General features: G+C 29.5%; 2 protein-coding genes across 2 annotated transcripts in view; one reads left to right on the top strand and one right to left on the bottom strand.

Moving 5' to 3' along the window:
• LOC106681976 (protein dj-1beta) overlaps positions 1 to 370 on the top strand; it is a 5,966-nt gene extending 5,596 nt beyond the window's left edge. The window contains exon 5 of the mRNA XM_014422587.3: positions 69 to 370. Within this exon, the coding sequence (XP_014278073.1) occupies positions 69 to 190 (122 nt within the window). The 3' untranslated portion in view covers positions 191 to 370. The remainder of the gene's footprint in view (positions 1 to 68) is intronic.
• Positions 371 to 568: 198 nt separating this feature from the next.
• The window catches only part of LOC106681973 (copine-8), a 22,588-nt gene continuing 4,229 nt past the window's right edge, over positions 569 to 18,927 (bottom strand). Inside the window, exons 4-8 of the mRNA XM_014422583.3 lie at positions 17,374 to 17,586; positions 17,174 to 17,303; positions 8,676 to 8,934; positions 3,293 to 3,455; positions 569 to 1,479 (exon numbers count right to left, since the gene is read on the bottom strand). Of these exons, the coding sequence (XP_014278069.1) occupies positions 1,153 to 1,479; positions 3,293 to 3,455; positions 8,676 to 8,934; positions 17,174 to 17,303; positions 17,374 to 17,586 (1,092 nt within the window). The 3' untranslated portion in view covers positions 569 to 1,152. The remainder of the gene's footprint in view (positions 1,480 to 3,292; positions 3,456 to 8,675; positions 8,935 to 17,173; positions 17,304 to 17,373; positions 17,587 to 18,927) is intronic.

The following is an 18,927-nucleotide window of genomic DNA, read 5'->3' as shown; positions in this document are numbered from 1 at the left end:
TATATATATATACACCTTGAAACTGAGTAAAATGTTGGACTAATTTTTTAACATTTTTAATTTTATAGGAAACATTTTAACTAGCCAAGGACCTGGAACTGCCTTTGAATTTGCCCTTCATATTGCTAAAGAATTGGTTGGTGAAGAAAAGGTTAGTGCAGTTAAAGAAGGGCTTCTTTTGAAGAATTAATTAAATGTGTACATTGTTTATTACAGAAAGCTAGCTGTATGATTATTTTTTAATTTCTAAGAAAAGTATATGGTTATTGAAAAAAAAGTAATAAAATAAATTTAATTAGGTTAAATGGCTACATTGTATTTTTGTAATATAAAATAAAATAAAATATAATGCTTAATAGTATAGCAGTAATTTTTATCTGCAGAATTTATTACTTTCCTTAATAAATTTTGTGACTGAATGTAGTTAGTAATAAAGTTTTCAGTTCTTAGAATAATCTCTTGAAAAACTTTTATTTTGTAAAAAAAAAATATATAAAATAATTAAAAACAAGTAGGATGGAGGGAACATATGTGAATAAATGAAAAAGAGCAAAACATGCCACTGAACTTAACTTAATGAACCATATATTTCATTTCAATCAAATCTCATTCAATAATTTTTTTTTAAATAAACATTTTGCCATTAATGTTGAGAATAGTGGAGATTTTCGTGTTCCTGAACTACAAATATTAATGCTTTTAGTGCCTCCTTCCAAATTAATGAACAATATAATTTAAAGAAAAAGATATTCAATACAGAACTTTAATCAAATCATAGATGAACCTCATATCGTTTTATTAGAAATAGAAAAAAAAATCTAAATACCTATAACATCTTTTTCTGAAACTTTTATGGTTTCTAGCAAATAAGAAGAGTTTGTTTTTGAGCCAAAAATTAAACAGTCAGTAGGGCTCAAAAACAAATCCTAAGCTAAACACAGTTGACAGAAATAAACACTTTTTGACAGACTAATGCTGTAATATTAAAAACTAGAGTAAAAACATTAATTAAATATGTATACTAATAACATTATAAAGTAGAAAACATTCTTCAAATATAAAAAGACTTTTGATTATCAATTAAAACTATAAAGCTAACAATAATTGCAAATATTTTAAATATGGCATGTATTTTGTAACAAATATAGTACTCTATGCTCCAGGTTTAAAAAATTGAACAAATCCTGGATATAGTGTGGTAGATTTAGGTTTTGGTGGGATGTTATTAATTTTCATGTAACTCAAAAATTGGTCAGGAATCTCAGCCAGAACCTCTCTTGCGAGAAGGTCTCCCCATGGTAAGGAACCTCCCACAAATTTTGAAAAGGGTACAAACTGGACAATATCCCTTGCTGCTTTCTCTCCACCAGCTGTTAGAGCTACGGTGTCTCCATCTAGTTGCTCCATTGCGCTGAAGTCAGCAGATCCCACTCCAACAATAATAATAGACATCGGTAGTTTGGAAGCCTTTACAATAGCCTGAAAAAAAAATTCCTTGTTCAGTGTTATAAGAAATAGTTTGTTCATAATGGCAAAATAATGAAATATGAAAATTGATTAGAATAAACACTTTATTTATATAAAAAAAACAATTACAAAATAATAATTCTCTTCTGAACATCTGACCAATGTAATAGAATTATGTACTGGTATTGGTGGAGAAAAGGAGAAACTTGTCTAGCAAGTAGTCTTTTATGTTAACAACCAATGGCTGGGAGCTATTTTGATACCACAATATGCTTACCAAAGTAGGGGTCAAATAATTTCTCGAGGCCCCTCAGAAATCGAAATTAACTATCTCAGGTTAAGCGTTCTAAGATGAGGCCTCTGTGTATATGTATATAATTTTAAAATGTTTATTTGCATATTAACATTAGTTTTTCTCAAAATATCTTATTAGAGATACAGTATCTTGCTCTAATCTGAAGTTAAAGTGTGGTTAAGGGGATTTATGTAGGCAACTCTTAGCTCAAAGAAACCAAGCTAAACTAATTTAAAAATCTTGAAAGTGAAATATGACTAATTTAATTATCACCATAATGACCCCACAGCCCAGTTTCGAGGTCCTGATCTCCAGCAGCTACCACCATTTAGTCCTCTCCTGGGTGGATCCCATCCTGTTCTGTATTACCAAAATATTGTTGGCATCTTTGGTCACACGTCCAAAGCATCTCAATGAAGGCTTTCTCTCCTCCTTGAGCTATATAATGGTTGCATAATGATCTTTGGTATTTCCTCCTTTCCCATACTTGATTTATATCCAGCCTACCTTATTCGGCTCAATTCGATAATATGGATGACATTAGGTCTGGATTGCCCAACAGCAATTCCTCTATATAGTCTTTGAAGGACCTTTCTTTCTTAGAAATATCAAAAGATTATTTTGAATGAGTATCCATGTATTACAACTATAAAAAAGAACTGGTCTTATCAAAGTTTCTTAGAGCTATACCAAGGTTTGTCTAGATAAGAGGCAACAAATGAAATTAATATATATAAGCTGAAATAGCATTGGTTGGAAGTCAGTCATAATTATGTTTTTAATTTAATTCACCATGTACATTATTTTTTGTTTTCTTTTTCAATTGTTTAGTTAAGATGCAAGTAGGTAAGATATTTATTTACGAAATAATAAAAGAAAAACTGTACCACTCAACCCATTAAGGGTCTTTGGTTCATTACTGTGTAAGGAAGTTTTGTTTCTAGAACCACGATTGTGGAAAATGATTTGGTCACACTGCTTCAATTAAGGCTGGGTGTGCCCTAAGAAGGAGTTCTAAACTTGCAGGGTCAACTGACAGATGACCCTGACTGATTTAACATAATATATATTTTTCTGCTAAAGCAGGATTCGAACCCGGGATTAGGAGATGAGTATTATGGTTAACTTATGAGTTCAGTCTCACTCTCTATTTATTTAACAAACGACTTGTAATTGAAAGCAATTATTTAACCACATCAAATTCACTGGTTCTCAGTTGCCTATAGCAATATCTGGGTCTGTATAGTTTGCTAGTAGTTTAACTATATCCTTTCAGCATAAAAATATATATGAATTTCCTATCTATATTATATGATCATAGACATGTTATATGAGCACAAATTAACTTTTATTGAATTCTTGAATGCGTAATTTGGAGAATATACTTTACCTATAAGTATAAGGAGGATATACTCTTATTCTTGGAGACATGATATTGGTTGTAACTAAAGCATTGATGACAAAATAAGCCAAGTAAATAAGATATTAATAACTTGTTTTTCTTAAGGTAAGAAGAGCATTGAGGAGTACCTGACAAGTTTGTGGCATGTCAGTTATAATTCCATCAGTGATAATTAGCAGAATGAAATAACTAGATCCATCAGTATAAGTTGAAGCATATTTTGCAACATGATTTATAACTGGAGAAAAATTTGTTGGCCCATATAGTTGCGCTGTTCCAGAAATGACTAGACTGAAAATGAAAAGTTATTGGAAAATTAGAAAACCTGTAAAAAGATACATGTAATAATTAGCTAAATGAGACTAATGTAATCTTGAGTACATTCGTTGAATGAAAAAGTCATTAAAACTGGACATAACCAACTAACGATGTAAATGATAATGAAATAAAACTACTGAGAACTATTAAAAATTTTTTTTAACAGAAGTGATATTCAAATCATTTAATTTCATATCAATAACATTTCATTATTTAAAAGAGGAAGAAAATAAAGGGAGTCAAAATTATATATAGCTAACTATATGTTAACCACTTTTTTTTTTGTCAAAAAATTAAAAATATTTAGACAGACCAGATAAATTTTCATAGGTTCATCAAGCATCCCATGAAAAATAGGAACTGACATTTTTTTGTTACAAAAATTTAAAAATATGAAGGCTCTAGAATAAATAAATGCATACGAAATTAAAGGAAAAAGAGTATTTTTCTATAGGGCATCAGTCCCCAAACTTGCACCCTTCTTGACCTAAAAAAATTTGGTGGCACTCAAGAGTGCTTAAACAAGTTGAGCTAAAAAAAATTTTGACACAATTATTCTTAGAGCAGTTAAATATGTAGAAAAAGAACAAACAGTGCAAAATAAATGTTGAAATGCATTTATCTTTATCTGAAATTTTAATTTTTTGTAATATTTTGAGAAAGTGGCAGCACCCCAGGCATATGCTTGGGGTTCCCCAGGGTACTATGAGGACCAGTTTGGGAACTGCTGCACTATGCAATAACAAAACTTGAGTATTACTATGACAAAAAGTTGGCAGACCACTGGTTGAAAAAAGCTGATATATAGGTAAATAAAAATAAATGCTAATCTTTATTAATTTCTTTACAAATGCCAAATTTTTGAGCATATATCCTCAGAAAATATTTTTACAAAACTAATTTACAACATAGTAAAATTAGATTGAAATTGTTATGTTACTTTTACTAAGTCTTTATAACAATGTAAGATACACTCATTGAAAGAAAGAATTATTTTGTCATAATCAAAGTCAAATAATAACATACCTTAATTGACAATATTTTATTATCAAATTTCTTTCTCAATTTTTCTTATTCACAGTTTGATCATATTTTCACAAGCGAACTTGCTCATCTTTGTTTCTGCAGGTATTACAAGTTTTTACTAAATTTGTTATAGATGCAAAATGCATCAACATTGTGTCCTTATGGGACATGTTAAATACCTCTCTTAATCTATACTAAAGGCTAATCTATCAGAATAAAACTAATTTACAGTATAATATATTTATTAATAATATTAATACATTTATTAATCATACACACGGTCAATCAGCGATCTTCCAGAATTTACAATTTATTACTTATTACTTAAACAAGGATTAAATTATATTATTTCAAGTTTCTAATAGATCTTTTAAAACAATGTAACTCACAATCATATATAGGTGAAATTATTTTTTCAAAATGAAAGTCAAATTATAAGATTATTTAAAAACAATATTTTATAGTTTTTTTTTTTTACTATTACACAGATTATTTATTAGGTTAATAAGAGTATAAAGAAATGTAGAAAATAATAGTCCCATTTAGCGCCGCAAGAGGCCAGCACCATCCAAACAGCCATTTCCGAAGACAAAATCGAACATGAAAATTTTATTTTGTATTAGGAAAGTAGGGAGTCACAGGAGCTCAACTAGTTGGATCGACATTTAATAATAGTTAAATCTTGTGTTGGAACATAAAGAGCTCCTGTGACCTTCTACTCTCCTAATGTAAAATAACAATTGTGCTTGATTTTGACTTCGGAAACGGCTATTTGGATGGTGCTGGCCTCTTGCGGCGTTAATTGGAACTACTATTTTCTACCTTTCTTGATTTGTGCTACTATCTTCAGGGAGTTTGTTGAACTACTCAACATTTTTTAAATTCTAAATTCTCACTTTTATCGTATGTTTTTTTTTGTTTTATTGATCGAAATTAAAAAGGATGTATATTTTTTAAATCGTATTTATTCAAGGGTGCTCTAAATTATTTATCATTAACTATACATGCTTAATTTAGCATTTATTAATTGAATAAACTGTGTAATAGTAAAATAACAATGAAATAATGTTTTAAAAATATTTTATTACTAGACATCAAAAAATAATTAAACATTTCTATGATTGTATGTTGTATTTTTATAAAAGATCTGTTCGAATCTTCAAAATATATAAGAATTTAATCCTGATTTAAGTAATAAGTTATAAATTTTTTTGCCATGATAAATTAACCTTTAACATGGATAAAGAGAGTTAGCCTTTTAACATGTTTTATAAGGACATGATGATTCATAAGAACTTGCTATACATGTAGGCAGTTAGTTAAACTATTATTCTATCATTCTTTAAATTGACATTTTTATATATTTTTTTTGTTTTATTGATTGGAATTAAAAAGGATGTATATTTTTTCAATATATTATTTTTTTCAGCATCCTCTAAATTAGTTATTATTTACTACGGATGAATAATTACACATTCCTCTAAGCCATTATTAACTTGATAAGCAGTTGAGAAATAATATAAACTAGTAAAATAACAATGTAAAATAGTAAATTAACAATAAAACATTGTCATTTAAAACATATTATCATGTGATTATAACTATAATAAAATAATTAAACCTTTCTATGAGTGTGAATTGGATTGTTACAATGATCTGTTAGTCACACAACAAATGCTTGTAAAAAAAAATTAAAAAACATGATGTTTATATTTTAATTCGATTAACAATTATATTATACAGGTAATAATAATCCAAATCTCCTTTTGTTACTCAAAGTTTGCTTTTGTAAAAACTATAGCAATATTTCTGAACTGAAAGTTTTACCAAATGACTCCAAAATTATGTGCCTGGCAGAAAATCTTTTCTTATTTTGTTATATTTATAAATGATTGGCCATATTTTTTTTTCAGCAAATAAAATAATGTTTAGGCCCATTGGTTCTCTTAAATATAACATATCAAAAACATTGAAAAATGGATTTTGAGAAAATTATGGAGAAAAAAATTGTTCTGTCATTCTTAAAAGAACATTTGAGCCTAACATTCATTTTTAATGAAATTAAAGCTAATAAAATACATTTAAAATTCTACATGAATTTTCTCACAGTATGTTTTACTTCATTTTACAAAAAAGAGACAATTACCACATTGATTGACTTTATGGAGTATTTGTGAAAATTTGTATATTATAAAGTAGTGATCGTACAGAGGTAATTTTGGTCTCCTATAGTAGACAATTTGATTGACATTACATAGGATCAGATAAGCTTTTCAGACATATAAGTTTTAGAGTTATTTATCACAGGAAAGTTTTGCTATTTTTTGACTATTACACCAGTTGCACAGATTTTACGAAGAGTAGTAATGTCTTTACCCTAAGGCAGTAGTTCCCAAAAGTATTATGTCACAGCACCCTTTCTGGGCTAAAAAACATTTCATGGCACCCTAGGGAACTAGTGTTATAGTGCATTGAACAAGAAAAACCCAAGTCATAAACATATTTATGAACAAACTATATAACATCATATTTTTTCGAAGCTGTACTACACTTAAATAAAATGTTCAGAAAAATTAATAAGTGACTGAAAAATATTTTTTTTTAAAATGTCAATAGTTTTACATCCATAGCAAAGGATAGCCTATCCTGTATCAGCAGTTGTATGTTTATTAGTGGAGAGCAGTGCCTATTATGGTCCAATTTCATATCTATGCTATCACATAAGGTCAAAGTGATAAAGTAACAAATAGATAGAAATTAATAAAACGTAGACAGATACTAAATACCAACAACTACAAAAAAATAATTAGTACATCTAAGGAACATAAAGGTTTAATACAGACAACACCAACTTTAGCCAATGGACTTCCTCTATATTATACTATCAAAATAAGACCTATCAACAATCTTCTCAGTCAACTCTGATCATTCAGTGATGTGATACTATCACTTTGATTGTACTAACTGGACATAGGTTAAGAAATTTCATACTGTTTAGTCTTCCAATTCTCTAGTCGGCTCAACCTTCTACTAACCAAATATTCTGAGCAATATTTTATTTTCAAAACTTTATAGTGTTGTTTTCACCTTAGTGTGAGTAGTGGCCGTGTTTTGCATCAATAAAAATAAAAAGCTAATTTAACTTTAACTCCACTTTTATTTTTTCTTTAATTTCAATTTTTGAACATACTGTATGGACTAGACACTCAAAACTCTCTATGACCTACACCTGCATACTTAATTGTTTACTTATTGGGACATATTTACTCCTTGGTGAGTTAGAGGAGGGCCACTCTGTGAAAGTAGTAATAAAAAATGGATAAAAATAAACAACAAAAGAATTCATCTAAAGGAGAAAAATATTTTTCCAGGATGAAAAAAAGTTCCTGAAATAGTATTAATATACAATTGGAAAGCCAATTTTAGGAAAATTAATATGTGACATAAAAAATTGTATAAAGTAATGAGGAATCATAAAAAAAAAACAACCATAAATTGAATTTTATGAATTCAGTTATTTGAAACTTTATTTACAAATGGGAATATAGTAAGAAGGATTGCTAACATCAATAATCAAAGAAGTTGCTCTTTTGGAACAAGCTTTAAACTGGTAAATGTCTGATGCGTGCACTTCACTGGATGTTTTTATATCCAATGTATCTAATAAACTAAAAAATTGTGCCTACTTTGCACAACTTTTCATTTTCTGTGATAACTGAGCAGAGAGAGTTAAGTTAAGGAAGAGCTGTGCTTCTATTACGAGCTATGCAGTAGACAAAACTCCTGGATTTTTCAAACAGAAAAGAAGAACCAGACAACATACTTCAATGAAAAATTATTTCAGTAACATATAAATGAGTGATTCTTCACCCAGAAGGTTTATTTCAAAGGGAAATGCAGAATTCAAGCGGAAAGTAAAATTAATTTTGTCTAAATGGTCTGTGAGTGAAATAAAGAACAATAACAGCAAATGATGGCTACATAGGTAGGATATAATGTTTTAAATTTTATAATATCTGTATAATGCTCTAATCAAGAACAACCCACCAAACAACTATTTAAAAAACTTGATCATAAGGTAAAATTATGACTAGTTAGTTTAATAACATAGCTCATAACTTATGAAAGTAAAATTATCTAAATTAGAAATGTAAATAGTACTAGTACCTGATGAAATTCCTGTAAACCTGTAGAACCCCATTAACCCTATCACAATAGGGAGTAGCCGGATTCATATTAACGAAAAATTCATGAGATACTTGGCCTCCAGGCAACTGGGCTCCAAAACCCAAAACAGGAAACTGTTTGTCTGAATCGTAATTTTCAATAATATTACCCACTGACATGATGGCCTGTTCATACAAATTCATATTGGTATCATTAATATAGTGCAATGATTCTCGATTGCGAGGGTCACCATTTGAACCTAAGAAAACAATATAAAATATTTATTTTATAGAAAGAAACTGATATATACAAATCTACAAGTGTTTAAACTAATGGTTAGTATTTCAGGGAAAAATTGATTCATAGATACTGGATGATTTCTGTCAGACACTAGTAGGACCAAGAAACTGTTATTTATAAGGCTCCAGATCTTTATTTATTTAAATATGTAAAATGTTTATAAGACTGCTTTAATGTTAAATTATTAATTCAGGTTATTTACCTCTTAAAGTCTCAATAGTCATATTTTTATTAGCTAATACTAGATGAGTTTAAACGTGTGAGTCAGTATTGTACTTTGCATGACAAATATATAAATGTAAAATTAAAGATTGTGAGATACATTTGTTATAATAATTTATTTTTAAATTTATTAAATAGAGATGAATATAGTGATGGGTCAAGAAAGCTACTCATCTAATAAAAGCTAGTAAAAATATGATTATTTTTTAATGTATAATTAATATTTAATATAAAAATTTAAATATAATACTTAAATAAAAAGATAGAATATTTATTAAAATGCAATATATATTTACTAATTAATAAATATATTTTTAATACACAAAACCATACAAAATATACAATTACTGAATACAATATTAAATTTACAATTTATATTAAATATCAGTTTTTCACACCGCAAATAAAGGTTTTTTTAAATGATCGTAGGTAATTTTTTTTGGATTATGTGAAAACACAAGGTTTATATTGGGAGAAGCTTTCTTCCGATATCAAATGAAGTAATTGAACCATCTTAAAACTTTGAAGGTTGGCATAAAATAAATAAATATGGTTTTGTTTATTTATGTTGTTCTTTGCTGACCGCACCCTCCCCCCCCCGACAAACTTCTTCAATCATTAAAACTTTGAAATTTAAGTGTTTAATATTTCATATTCTCCAGTTGCTTTAAGGAGCCAAAGAAGTTTTTTTTTATAGTCAAATTAAATAGTCTGGACGATTTTTTAGCACCTTTCTTTTCCTATTTTACCAAAACATGATTTAAACTCCAAGTGAATTACAGCATTACCACCAAGGCACTTGTGAGAGCAACATAATTTTTTCCTAAGTTTTCAACATTGTTTAAATTCTTTAAAACTTATAACTTAAATAATTTTTAGTTGTTTATAATTTCAACTGTTTTTTAGCTTCACTAATGACGATGTTTCATCTTTATAAAAACAATGAAGAATAAGTTCAATAAACTGAAGATTTTCAGAATTACAAAATCCAGTCGGCAACCATCTCCTCTACCTGGTAACAATTGGTCCAGGAAGTAGAGGCTGACTTAGATTAATTTCTTTGAATAAATGAAGTCTCTTTGGCATTAAAAAAAATCTCCATATTTGAAATTTAATTAATTATATCTTTGAACTTTGCCCTCACAGTTTCACAGCCTGAGGAAATCGGTGCAGCTCATTTAATTAATGTTACTTGCATGAACCATACTGTACAAGTTATATTTGATTTGACACTCCTGCTTTTATCATTAAAGGCGCTTTGTCACTCACAAATAAGTGTACATTATTATACTTTATTCCATTCGGAAAAATAAGATTCATAAAATCATAATAAAATTTAGCATGGTAAAGAAGAATGATTTTGCACTCTTATTTATCTTGAAGTAAAACACTAATGATTGAAGTGGCTATTTGGCGATTCTCTGTGTCTAATGTTCCAACTCAGAAATTCATGCTTTTGCTTACTTCTCCTTCTGTTTAAGTGTTGTAAAACTGTGTATCTCTGATTGTGGTTTCCATGAATGTAGCAAAACAACAATCCAAAATTTTCATTAATAGACTAACAATTCAGTGACGATATTGGGTCACGGTAAAGTTGTATTTCCAATTCATGTTCTCACCTTCTTTGTTCATTTTTTTTTTTTTTAAATAAAATAATGAATTATAGAAAAAGAAGATTAGAAAATATTGAATTATATTCAGATTAAATAAGAAAAAAATTTTTCTTTGCTCAAACAAACAAATTATTTATTAATCCTAAAAAATATCAAAATATTTATTTTAATAAAGATCTGGTCCCTAATTACAAGATTATAAAAACTAGTAGCAAAAATAATAGATGAAATAATCACAAATTTACCAAGACAGTTATCATAAGTCCCCTCAAGAAATTTTAAACACAAGTGATAAATAACCTCACTACAAGTTACTGACAATGATCAACATACTGACACAGCTGATGTAACTAATTGTCTATGGATAATTATAATAATGTCAAATAAGTATTTTTATCTATTAATACTATCACACAATAACAGAATAACTACAATAGAAAGTGCATGATTAAGAAATGAGAAATGTCATTTTTATACTGGAGAAGTAATAGATGGTTTAAAAATGACCATGCATAATTGAAATTGAGATTGACTGAATAAATAATTACAATTATTGATGCTGTAGATATAATAAAGGAGATGGTTGGAGGACCAGCCAGAAGAGAAACACACAGTAGTGCAAATAATTCATATGTTTCTACACGAGTTCATCAGAACTAACCATGAGATTTGTACTAATCAGCATTGAACACAAGATTCAGAATAATAGAATGAAGATATAATAATCAAGAAAAATAAGTATACATAAAACATTTTTTTTTTTAACTTAATTTATAAATTCAGACCTATCTGCAGATTAAATAAAACCAGAAAATGTGATCTATTACATAATTATATCATGCAACATTACCGGCATGATAGAATATTAAACAGAGAAACTGAAATACTGACAATTGTTTTATAAAATATAATATAAAAAAAATTAAATATAAATAGAAAAAATAAGCGACAGATTTAGAAGTAAAAAAAAAATAAAGTGGAATAGTACACATTTTATATTCTTTTTACTTGACCGCATCCCCAACCATCTCTTTGTTTATAGTTGATACTACTTAATAATGTAAAACTTGGGAGTGATTTAGAGTGTTGCAAATAAATTATAAGTAAACCAACTAACAATGGGTAAAAAAGGTATATACCAAACTCACACTTTCATTTCCATTTTCATAACACAAAAGAAGTGATATAGCCATATTGCTAAACTAATTAACTGTGTTTAATTTATAACAATAGTCATGCTGAAAAATATAAAAATAGGCAAACTAGAAGTATGATTCCTCGTAATTTTTTTAATTTTAAATAAACATTGAAACTAATAAAATATCAAAACAAATATAAAAAGTGCACATTTGATCTATATCTAAAGTTAAAAAGGTGAATTATTATTTAAATATATAATTTTGCTAAATGAAATAAAAGTACTATTCTAGAATGACTCCACAGTCATTCTATTGACGATTCATGATTTTATTCATACCACTATGAATAAAGTTTAATAGGATGAATGCAGTGGACTCTGCTTTACTGGGACATTGTTAATTTGGATAATCTATATCTTTCTTTTAATTAAAGACCTTAAGAGAATTTATAAATCATGAAATAAAAATCATTAGATTTTTTTCCAACAATTGGCATATTAGAACCTTTACAGATTTAAGATACAATAGAAAAATGTAAATAACAGTTTTTTAAGGGGTGAGGGAAAGTTTTTTGTCACTAGTCAGAGAGTACACTAGGATCTAGTCAAAGCAAAGTAAGACATTTTATGGCGTGCTATTGGGTGCAGTTCCAATGAACTGGGGCCACCCGTAGCTCAGGTGGTTGAGACATACATACATGCACCACCTGGGCACTTTGGTGTTACAGGTTCTAATCAACTGGAGTTGATTATATTGTGTGCTCTATGTCTTCAGGATAATGAAGGTGCTTTAAACCCCCAAAACTGTCCAGCTAGTGGGAATATCAAGGAATCATTTTTAGACTCAGACAATAATTATTTTAAAATGTCAGAACACTAAGGTAATGAAAACGAAATTTTAACAGATTGAAACATTCATGAAACATCACCATATTTTGTCATGCAAACATTTCAATCTAAAGAGGAAAGAAAATAATCAAGTTTTTCGACTAAGCAGAGTCAGTCGACTATGACATGCTACAGTGGGATTCCTTTAACTACTTTAGTAAGCATACTTATAATACAAATTAAATCCAGACTGAAATTTAAAACCTGCAGGGAATAGTCGTCGGAATTGCTGTTTTGTTCAATTAGTAGTAGTAACAGCAGACTTGATTTTATTATCAACTAAGTTCAGTAAACTATAATTAATAAACTTCTGTGCTGAAAGGTAGAAAATAAAGTAAATCATTGACTTTGAAATATTTTGTAAAGTATTTATTAATTGATATATTCTTAACTAAAGTAATTATACGGTTTGGTAACTAGTTGGTCCTATGACAAATCTATTGGCAGGGTTTGCATTACCTACTATCTTTGAAAGCAAAAGTGGGGACTTGGCCGCATCACTGGAGCTCTGGTTTACATTGAGGGTAACAGGAATGTCTGCTATTGTAATCTAAACTGAAACAGAAAGTATCTGGCAATTGGCTCCAACTCCTCTGCCATGTCCTTGAAGTTCATCATTGGGCCTGCATTTTTTGGCTTCTTTTCCTAGCAGCTTACTCTCTCCCTCTTTCCTTCAAGATTCTAATCAGAACTTTAGCTAATACATGCATTACCATATTTTCCTAGGCACAGCTATATCTCAAAAATGACTCATTAAATTAGCACCAAATTTGAAGAAAAGTTGGGAATTAATATATAATCTAAATTTCATAAATTTCTGTCAACTCCTTTTGTTCGCCCGTGAGTAAACATATTTTCTCGGTCATAGTTATATTTGGTAAACATTTTGTTTGATGTATTCTAATATTAATTTTAGAGAATTCCATCCCCTAATTTCATTTATTTATGCGCAAACATATTTTCCTTAATACAAGTACAATTCGAAAACCATTCATCCTGTAGAAGTTACCGTCATCTTAACAACAATTTTTTTTTATTTTAGTTTCTCAGTTCATAATATTCATTAAACAAAAGTTTGTTTCCTTATAAATTAATAACTTATTCGAATGTTTGCTATTGGAAAATTACTCATTAACAAGTGCCTATTGATATTTTCAATTTGTGAATCTCTAGAAGGAAATTTTATGAAACCAGAGTGTATCCAATAAACACTACCTAAGCTCTGCATTGTTAAGCTTTCAAGGAAAAATGGCATTTTTCTGGTGAGTATGTTTACGGTTATTATTACCACTCTGCAATTGTTCTTTTGAAATATTAATTTTTTTGTTATAATCTCACATTTTGTTTCTTAATATGGCCATTTAAAGTATACTTTGTCTTTTCATATATGCCCATTTAACTAGGGTAAGCAAGCTCTTGAAATTCAAATCCTCACTATCATCATCACCACCAAATTAGAGTTTGTCAAATAGCAGCGGAACTTAAATGGAATGCCAAGGGTTCCCAAAAGCAGATGGATATGACTGATATTTGCCCAGATCTTTGGGAATAAGAAATAGGGCAAGGATTGAATAGATATATCAATATTTTTTATTGAAAGATATTCAGAATTATAAAAATATTTTATGAAATGATATCCAATTTCTCAAAGGAAAATATCAATACCATGATCTGTCTCTTGATCTTATTCCTATGTTGTAAGAAAAATGATCCTCAGATTCAAACTTTGAGCAATAACATTTTTAATTTTTAATAGCTTTTGATTAACTCACATTAAGAATATTTTTTTGTATAGGGTTTAAGCCTTCCTATCACATCAATGTAGCGAGGGTTCAATTGTTCAATAACCCTTTCTTTTCTATGTACTAAAACTGAAGCTCCAACCAAATTTTTTCTCCTGAAAACGTTTTTATAAAGAGATTTTTTTTAATTTTGTTGAATAAAAAATCTAGTGCTGTGCTCGCATCACATAACTTTCACTTACCATCCTATTTAGAGCTGAAAATAATCTTGGCTAGTTTCAGAACAGATATTGATAAGTTGGTCATAGTGGCAATACTTTCAGGTAATAATTTTCCAAATGAGCTTTTCAGTTGACAATTAAACTAACTACAATTTCAACAGTTTTTGGAAAAGTACTTTTAACATTATTTCTTGTAGCAAAATTTTAATATTTTTAAATGGAATTTGACCGCACCTGGACCGAAGTTCCATTTATTGATACACACGGCCAATAAGTAATCTTCCAGTTTTTAACATTTTTATTAGCAAAATTATGCCAAAAATATACCAGTTTAATAAAATTTACATTCTCGATTATTGAATGCTCAATTGTTATAGAATAAATATTGAAAATACTAAGATTGATTTCATGGAGATTTCTTGTCAACTGAAATGGTCATATACAGGTTAAGTACAATTAGAAAACTTACTATCAAATTACTATGGTAATGAAATCATTCATCAGGCTGAACCCAACGTGCATGAGCCCACAGTCAAACTCCTATTAGACCACACATTTTATATTACCCTCTAAGACTTCATATGTCAAATATTTGTTGATTTTTTTGGCTTTCCAATAAAGTATAAAACTAATCTTATTTCTGTAAATATGTTTACAACCTGGAAAAAAGAGCCTGGGAAAGGTAGCAGCTCCAAGAACCTAAAGAATTCAGGAGCTTTAATGAAACTTGAAGTTTCTACAGCTCCATTTCCATTTTAATGAAAATTGAAGTTTCATACAGCTCCATTCAAGCCGAGAACCAAACCATGCAGAAGTGAAGAAAGAACTTTACTAGGAAGAATGATATATTGGCTAGATGTTCCTATCTTCGACGATGACATTATTGAGCCTTCAGAATTTGAGGATGTTGTGAAAGCTATAGAGCAAATGAAAAATAATAAAGGACTAGAAGAAGATAGCATCACTGAAGAAAGAAATATAGCAAATTTTTGTATAAAGAATTATATGAACTAATCTATATGGATCAAAGAGAGAAATGGAAGAAAGGCATCATCTTCTCTCTACAGAAAAAGGGCGATATTCCTGATTGTAGGCACTGTAGAGGAATTATGCTCCTCCAATACAAATTAATGTTCAATAAACTGTTCACAGAGCTCCTCCTGTTTGCTGACAAAGAAATTGGGAAATATCAAATTGATTTTCGAAGAGGCAAATCAACAACTGACCAGATCATCAGCCTTAGGATGATTCTGGAAAAAGCATATAAGTATAGAATGGTGACGCAACATCTGTTTGTAGATTTTAAATCTAGCATAAAGAGGCCCAAAATTTATGATGCTCTTCATGAACTTGGGATCCCTCCTTAGGTTATTAGGCTGGTAAAAATGAAGCTGGATGATGTTAAATGTTCTGCTAAAATGCAGACAGAGATTTCCAGAGTTCTAAGCAAACAAAGGGCTGAGTCATGTTTGGCTTGTCTGATATTTAACTTAGCTCTTGAGAAATTTGTAAGATTGAGACATTCAAACCAATGCAACAATATTTACCAAATTCGTGCAGATACTACCATATGCAGACGATATAGATATAGTTCCTAGGTCTCTTTTGGCACTAGAAAAAGCTTTTCTTGACCTCATGTGGGCTGCTCAAGAGATAGGCCTGACAATTAATAAAAAACAAAAACAAGTAAATGCGTACTTGTGGCACAGAAGCAACACAAAAGGAGCTATTTTGGGCTATGGAAGCATTTCAGCAGCCAATTTCTCTCTAGGAGAACTAGGACATTACTTTACAAGATGTTGATCCATCCAGTCCTCATGTATGTATCAGAGACGTGGACTCTAACAATGGCCAAGGAGAATGAAATCCTCATTTTTGAGAGAAAGATAATTTGAAGAATACTTGGTCCAATGAAGGTTGGAGACCACTGGAGAAGACAGAATATAAGAGCTATTTGAAGAAGCTAGCATTATCAGGCTTATGAAGATAGAATGTCTTCACTGGGCTGGACATGTTGCCCGGGTGATTATGGATGGTATCCAAAAACAAATTCTAGATGGAAATCTTCACTGAGCTAGAGTAAGAGGACGTCCAAAACTGAGATAGGAGAATTATGTGATGCAGGATGCCAGAACTCTGCAAGGAATAAGAAACTGGAGAGCAACAGCAATGGAACACCAGGTGAAAACTTTATGAGAAGGCCAAGGCTCACACCGGGTTGTACTAAATTGTTTATACTAAAGGAAGAAGTAAAATTGACAGGTCTAATTAACTTTGTCTTTATAATATTGGAGTATTATGCATGCTTAATAATTTTTTTTTAAATATACAATTAATTTAAAGATATTATGGTATAAAGGAAAATGGTTTCTACCTGTGAAGTCAATAGCAAATGTACAAAATAGTTGTGTTCCTCCCATTATATAGTCCACAAAAGTGTTAATTGGTTTCAAAGTACACTTCTCAAAAATTATATCCCCAGAGCCTTTATATCCACTTTTAGTCTGTTATAAAAACATTATTTAGAAACACATATACAAAAACCTACTAATGAAGAATATGCTTGAAATTTACCTGTTTCTTAGATTTCATTAATTTAAAGCAGGAAGGTGATTTTTCCATAATAGTCTTCAAATCAGTAGAAAACTCTCCAATCAATACATGATCACCACTGCTATTCCAATCATAACAGAGGAACTTTAGAGTTCGAAAATGGTCACCATTACAAAGCTTGCGAGCAGGAATGGAAAATTCTTTCCATTCAGGACTGAGGGTATTTTTTATAGCCTATTAAACAAAAAAAAAAAAGATTTTGGAGAGTCTATATGGAATAAAATGCCAAAATTAAGTTACCTAGTGCCAAATGCTAAACTGTCATCTTAAAAAAATCTCTTATTTTAGTTAAATAAATAAATGATTATACCTTGACGGTAATAAAATAAATAAATATCACAAAAATCTTTAAAATTCAAAAGTGAATATTTAATTCTTATTAATCATTTTCTTGGTTTTTGGCCTCTATCTTTTTGAGGATCGCTATAGGCAGTTGGCTGGGATATGCAATGGCATCTTTTCAGGATCCTCCTTTAAGTGCACCTTAATCACCTTCAAAGAATTCATTTCCACACCAGAATTCACTGCCTGTACTGCCAATCCAACTTCTACAACACCAAGTTCCTCAGCCATAGGATTGCTTCCCCATTTCCATCAATAACATAAATGTTGGTGGACTTAGATCAAGCACTTATTTCAATTACAGTTCTAAGTTTATCAACAATCTTCAGTGCTGACTTGCCTCCAAGACAAACAGATGTTGCTCATTCTTACTTAGTTTATATGATATTTTAGCCACATAACCTCTCTTCTTGAACGATTCCCCACCCCAATTTTTGATTACTTTATTGAAAATTAGGTATAATTACTAGTCAAAATTGGTGAGTCTGCCAAGTATAAGTAGGGTGAATAAAAAATAGCGGCTGTATCAAAACTTAAAAAAAAACACTAATTTTTCATTCGGAGCTCTATATCTTAAAAACTACCAACAACACAAGAAAATCTAAGAGAACATTATTTAAAGAAGCGTAAATTTTCTGAAATATTAGCCCTAAAAGAGCTATTTACGTCCAATAGTTTTGAGATACAGCTTTTTAAAAAGCAAAATTTCTTAAAAATCTACTGAAAGATTAGTAGTTAGTTAATTTATTTTGAGAATTCTATATCTCAGAAACTATATGACGTACAGATGTCTATTAGCACTCAAATTAAAGCTAGTTTAATGGACTATAAAGAAGTTCATAACCTTTACCTTCATAGGAATAGTAGTATATTTGCTAAAATAAATTGATTTATGAAAAACTTCACTTCAGAAACCATTGAACGTACAGATGTCTGCCAGCGCTGAAATTAAAGCTAGTTAAATTTAGTACAAAATAGTTAATAATGTTTATCTTAGTAGGAGTAGTAGTTTTTATGATATTTAACAAAATAAACTCACAAAATGTTAATTTCTAGGTGTTCGTATAAAATGTTGGATTTTTGAAAAAATATATCTCTGGAACCATAAGACGTACATATGTCTGCCAACACTCAAAATAAAGGAAATCTAACTTACTATAAAGTAGTTTATGA

The sequence above is a fragment of the Halyomorpha halys genome, unplaced genomic scaffold (assembly GCF_000696795.3).
Source record: "Halyomorpha halys isolate HHAL.00 unplaced genomic scaffold, Hhal_1.1 Scaffold380.1, whole genome shotgun sequence".
NCBI lineage: Eukaryota > Metazoa > Arthropoda > Insecta > Hemiptera > Pentatomidae > Halyomorpha > Halyomorpha halys.
Note: the sequence above shows the minus strand (reverse complement) of the source record. Positions and strands in the feature narration are given on the sequence as shown.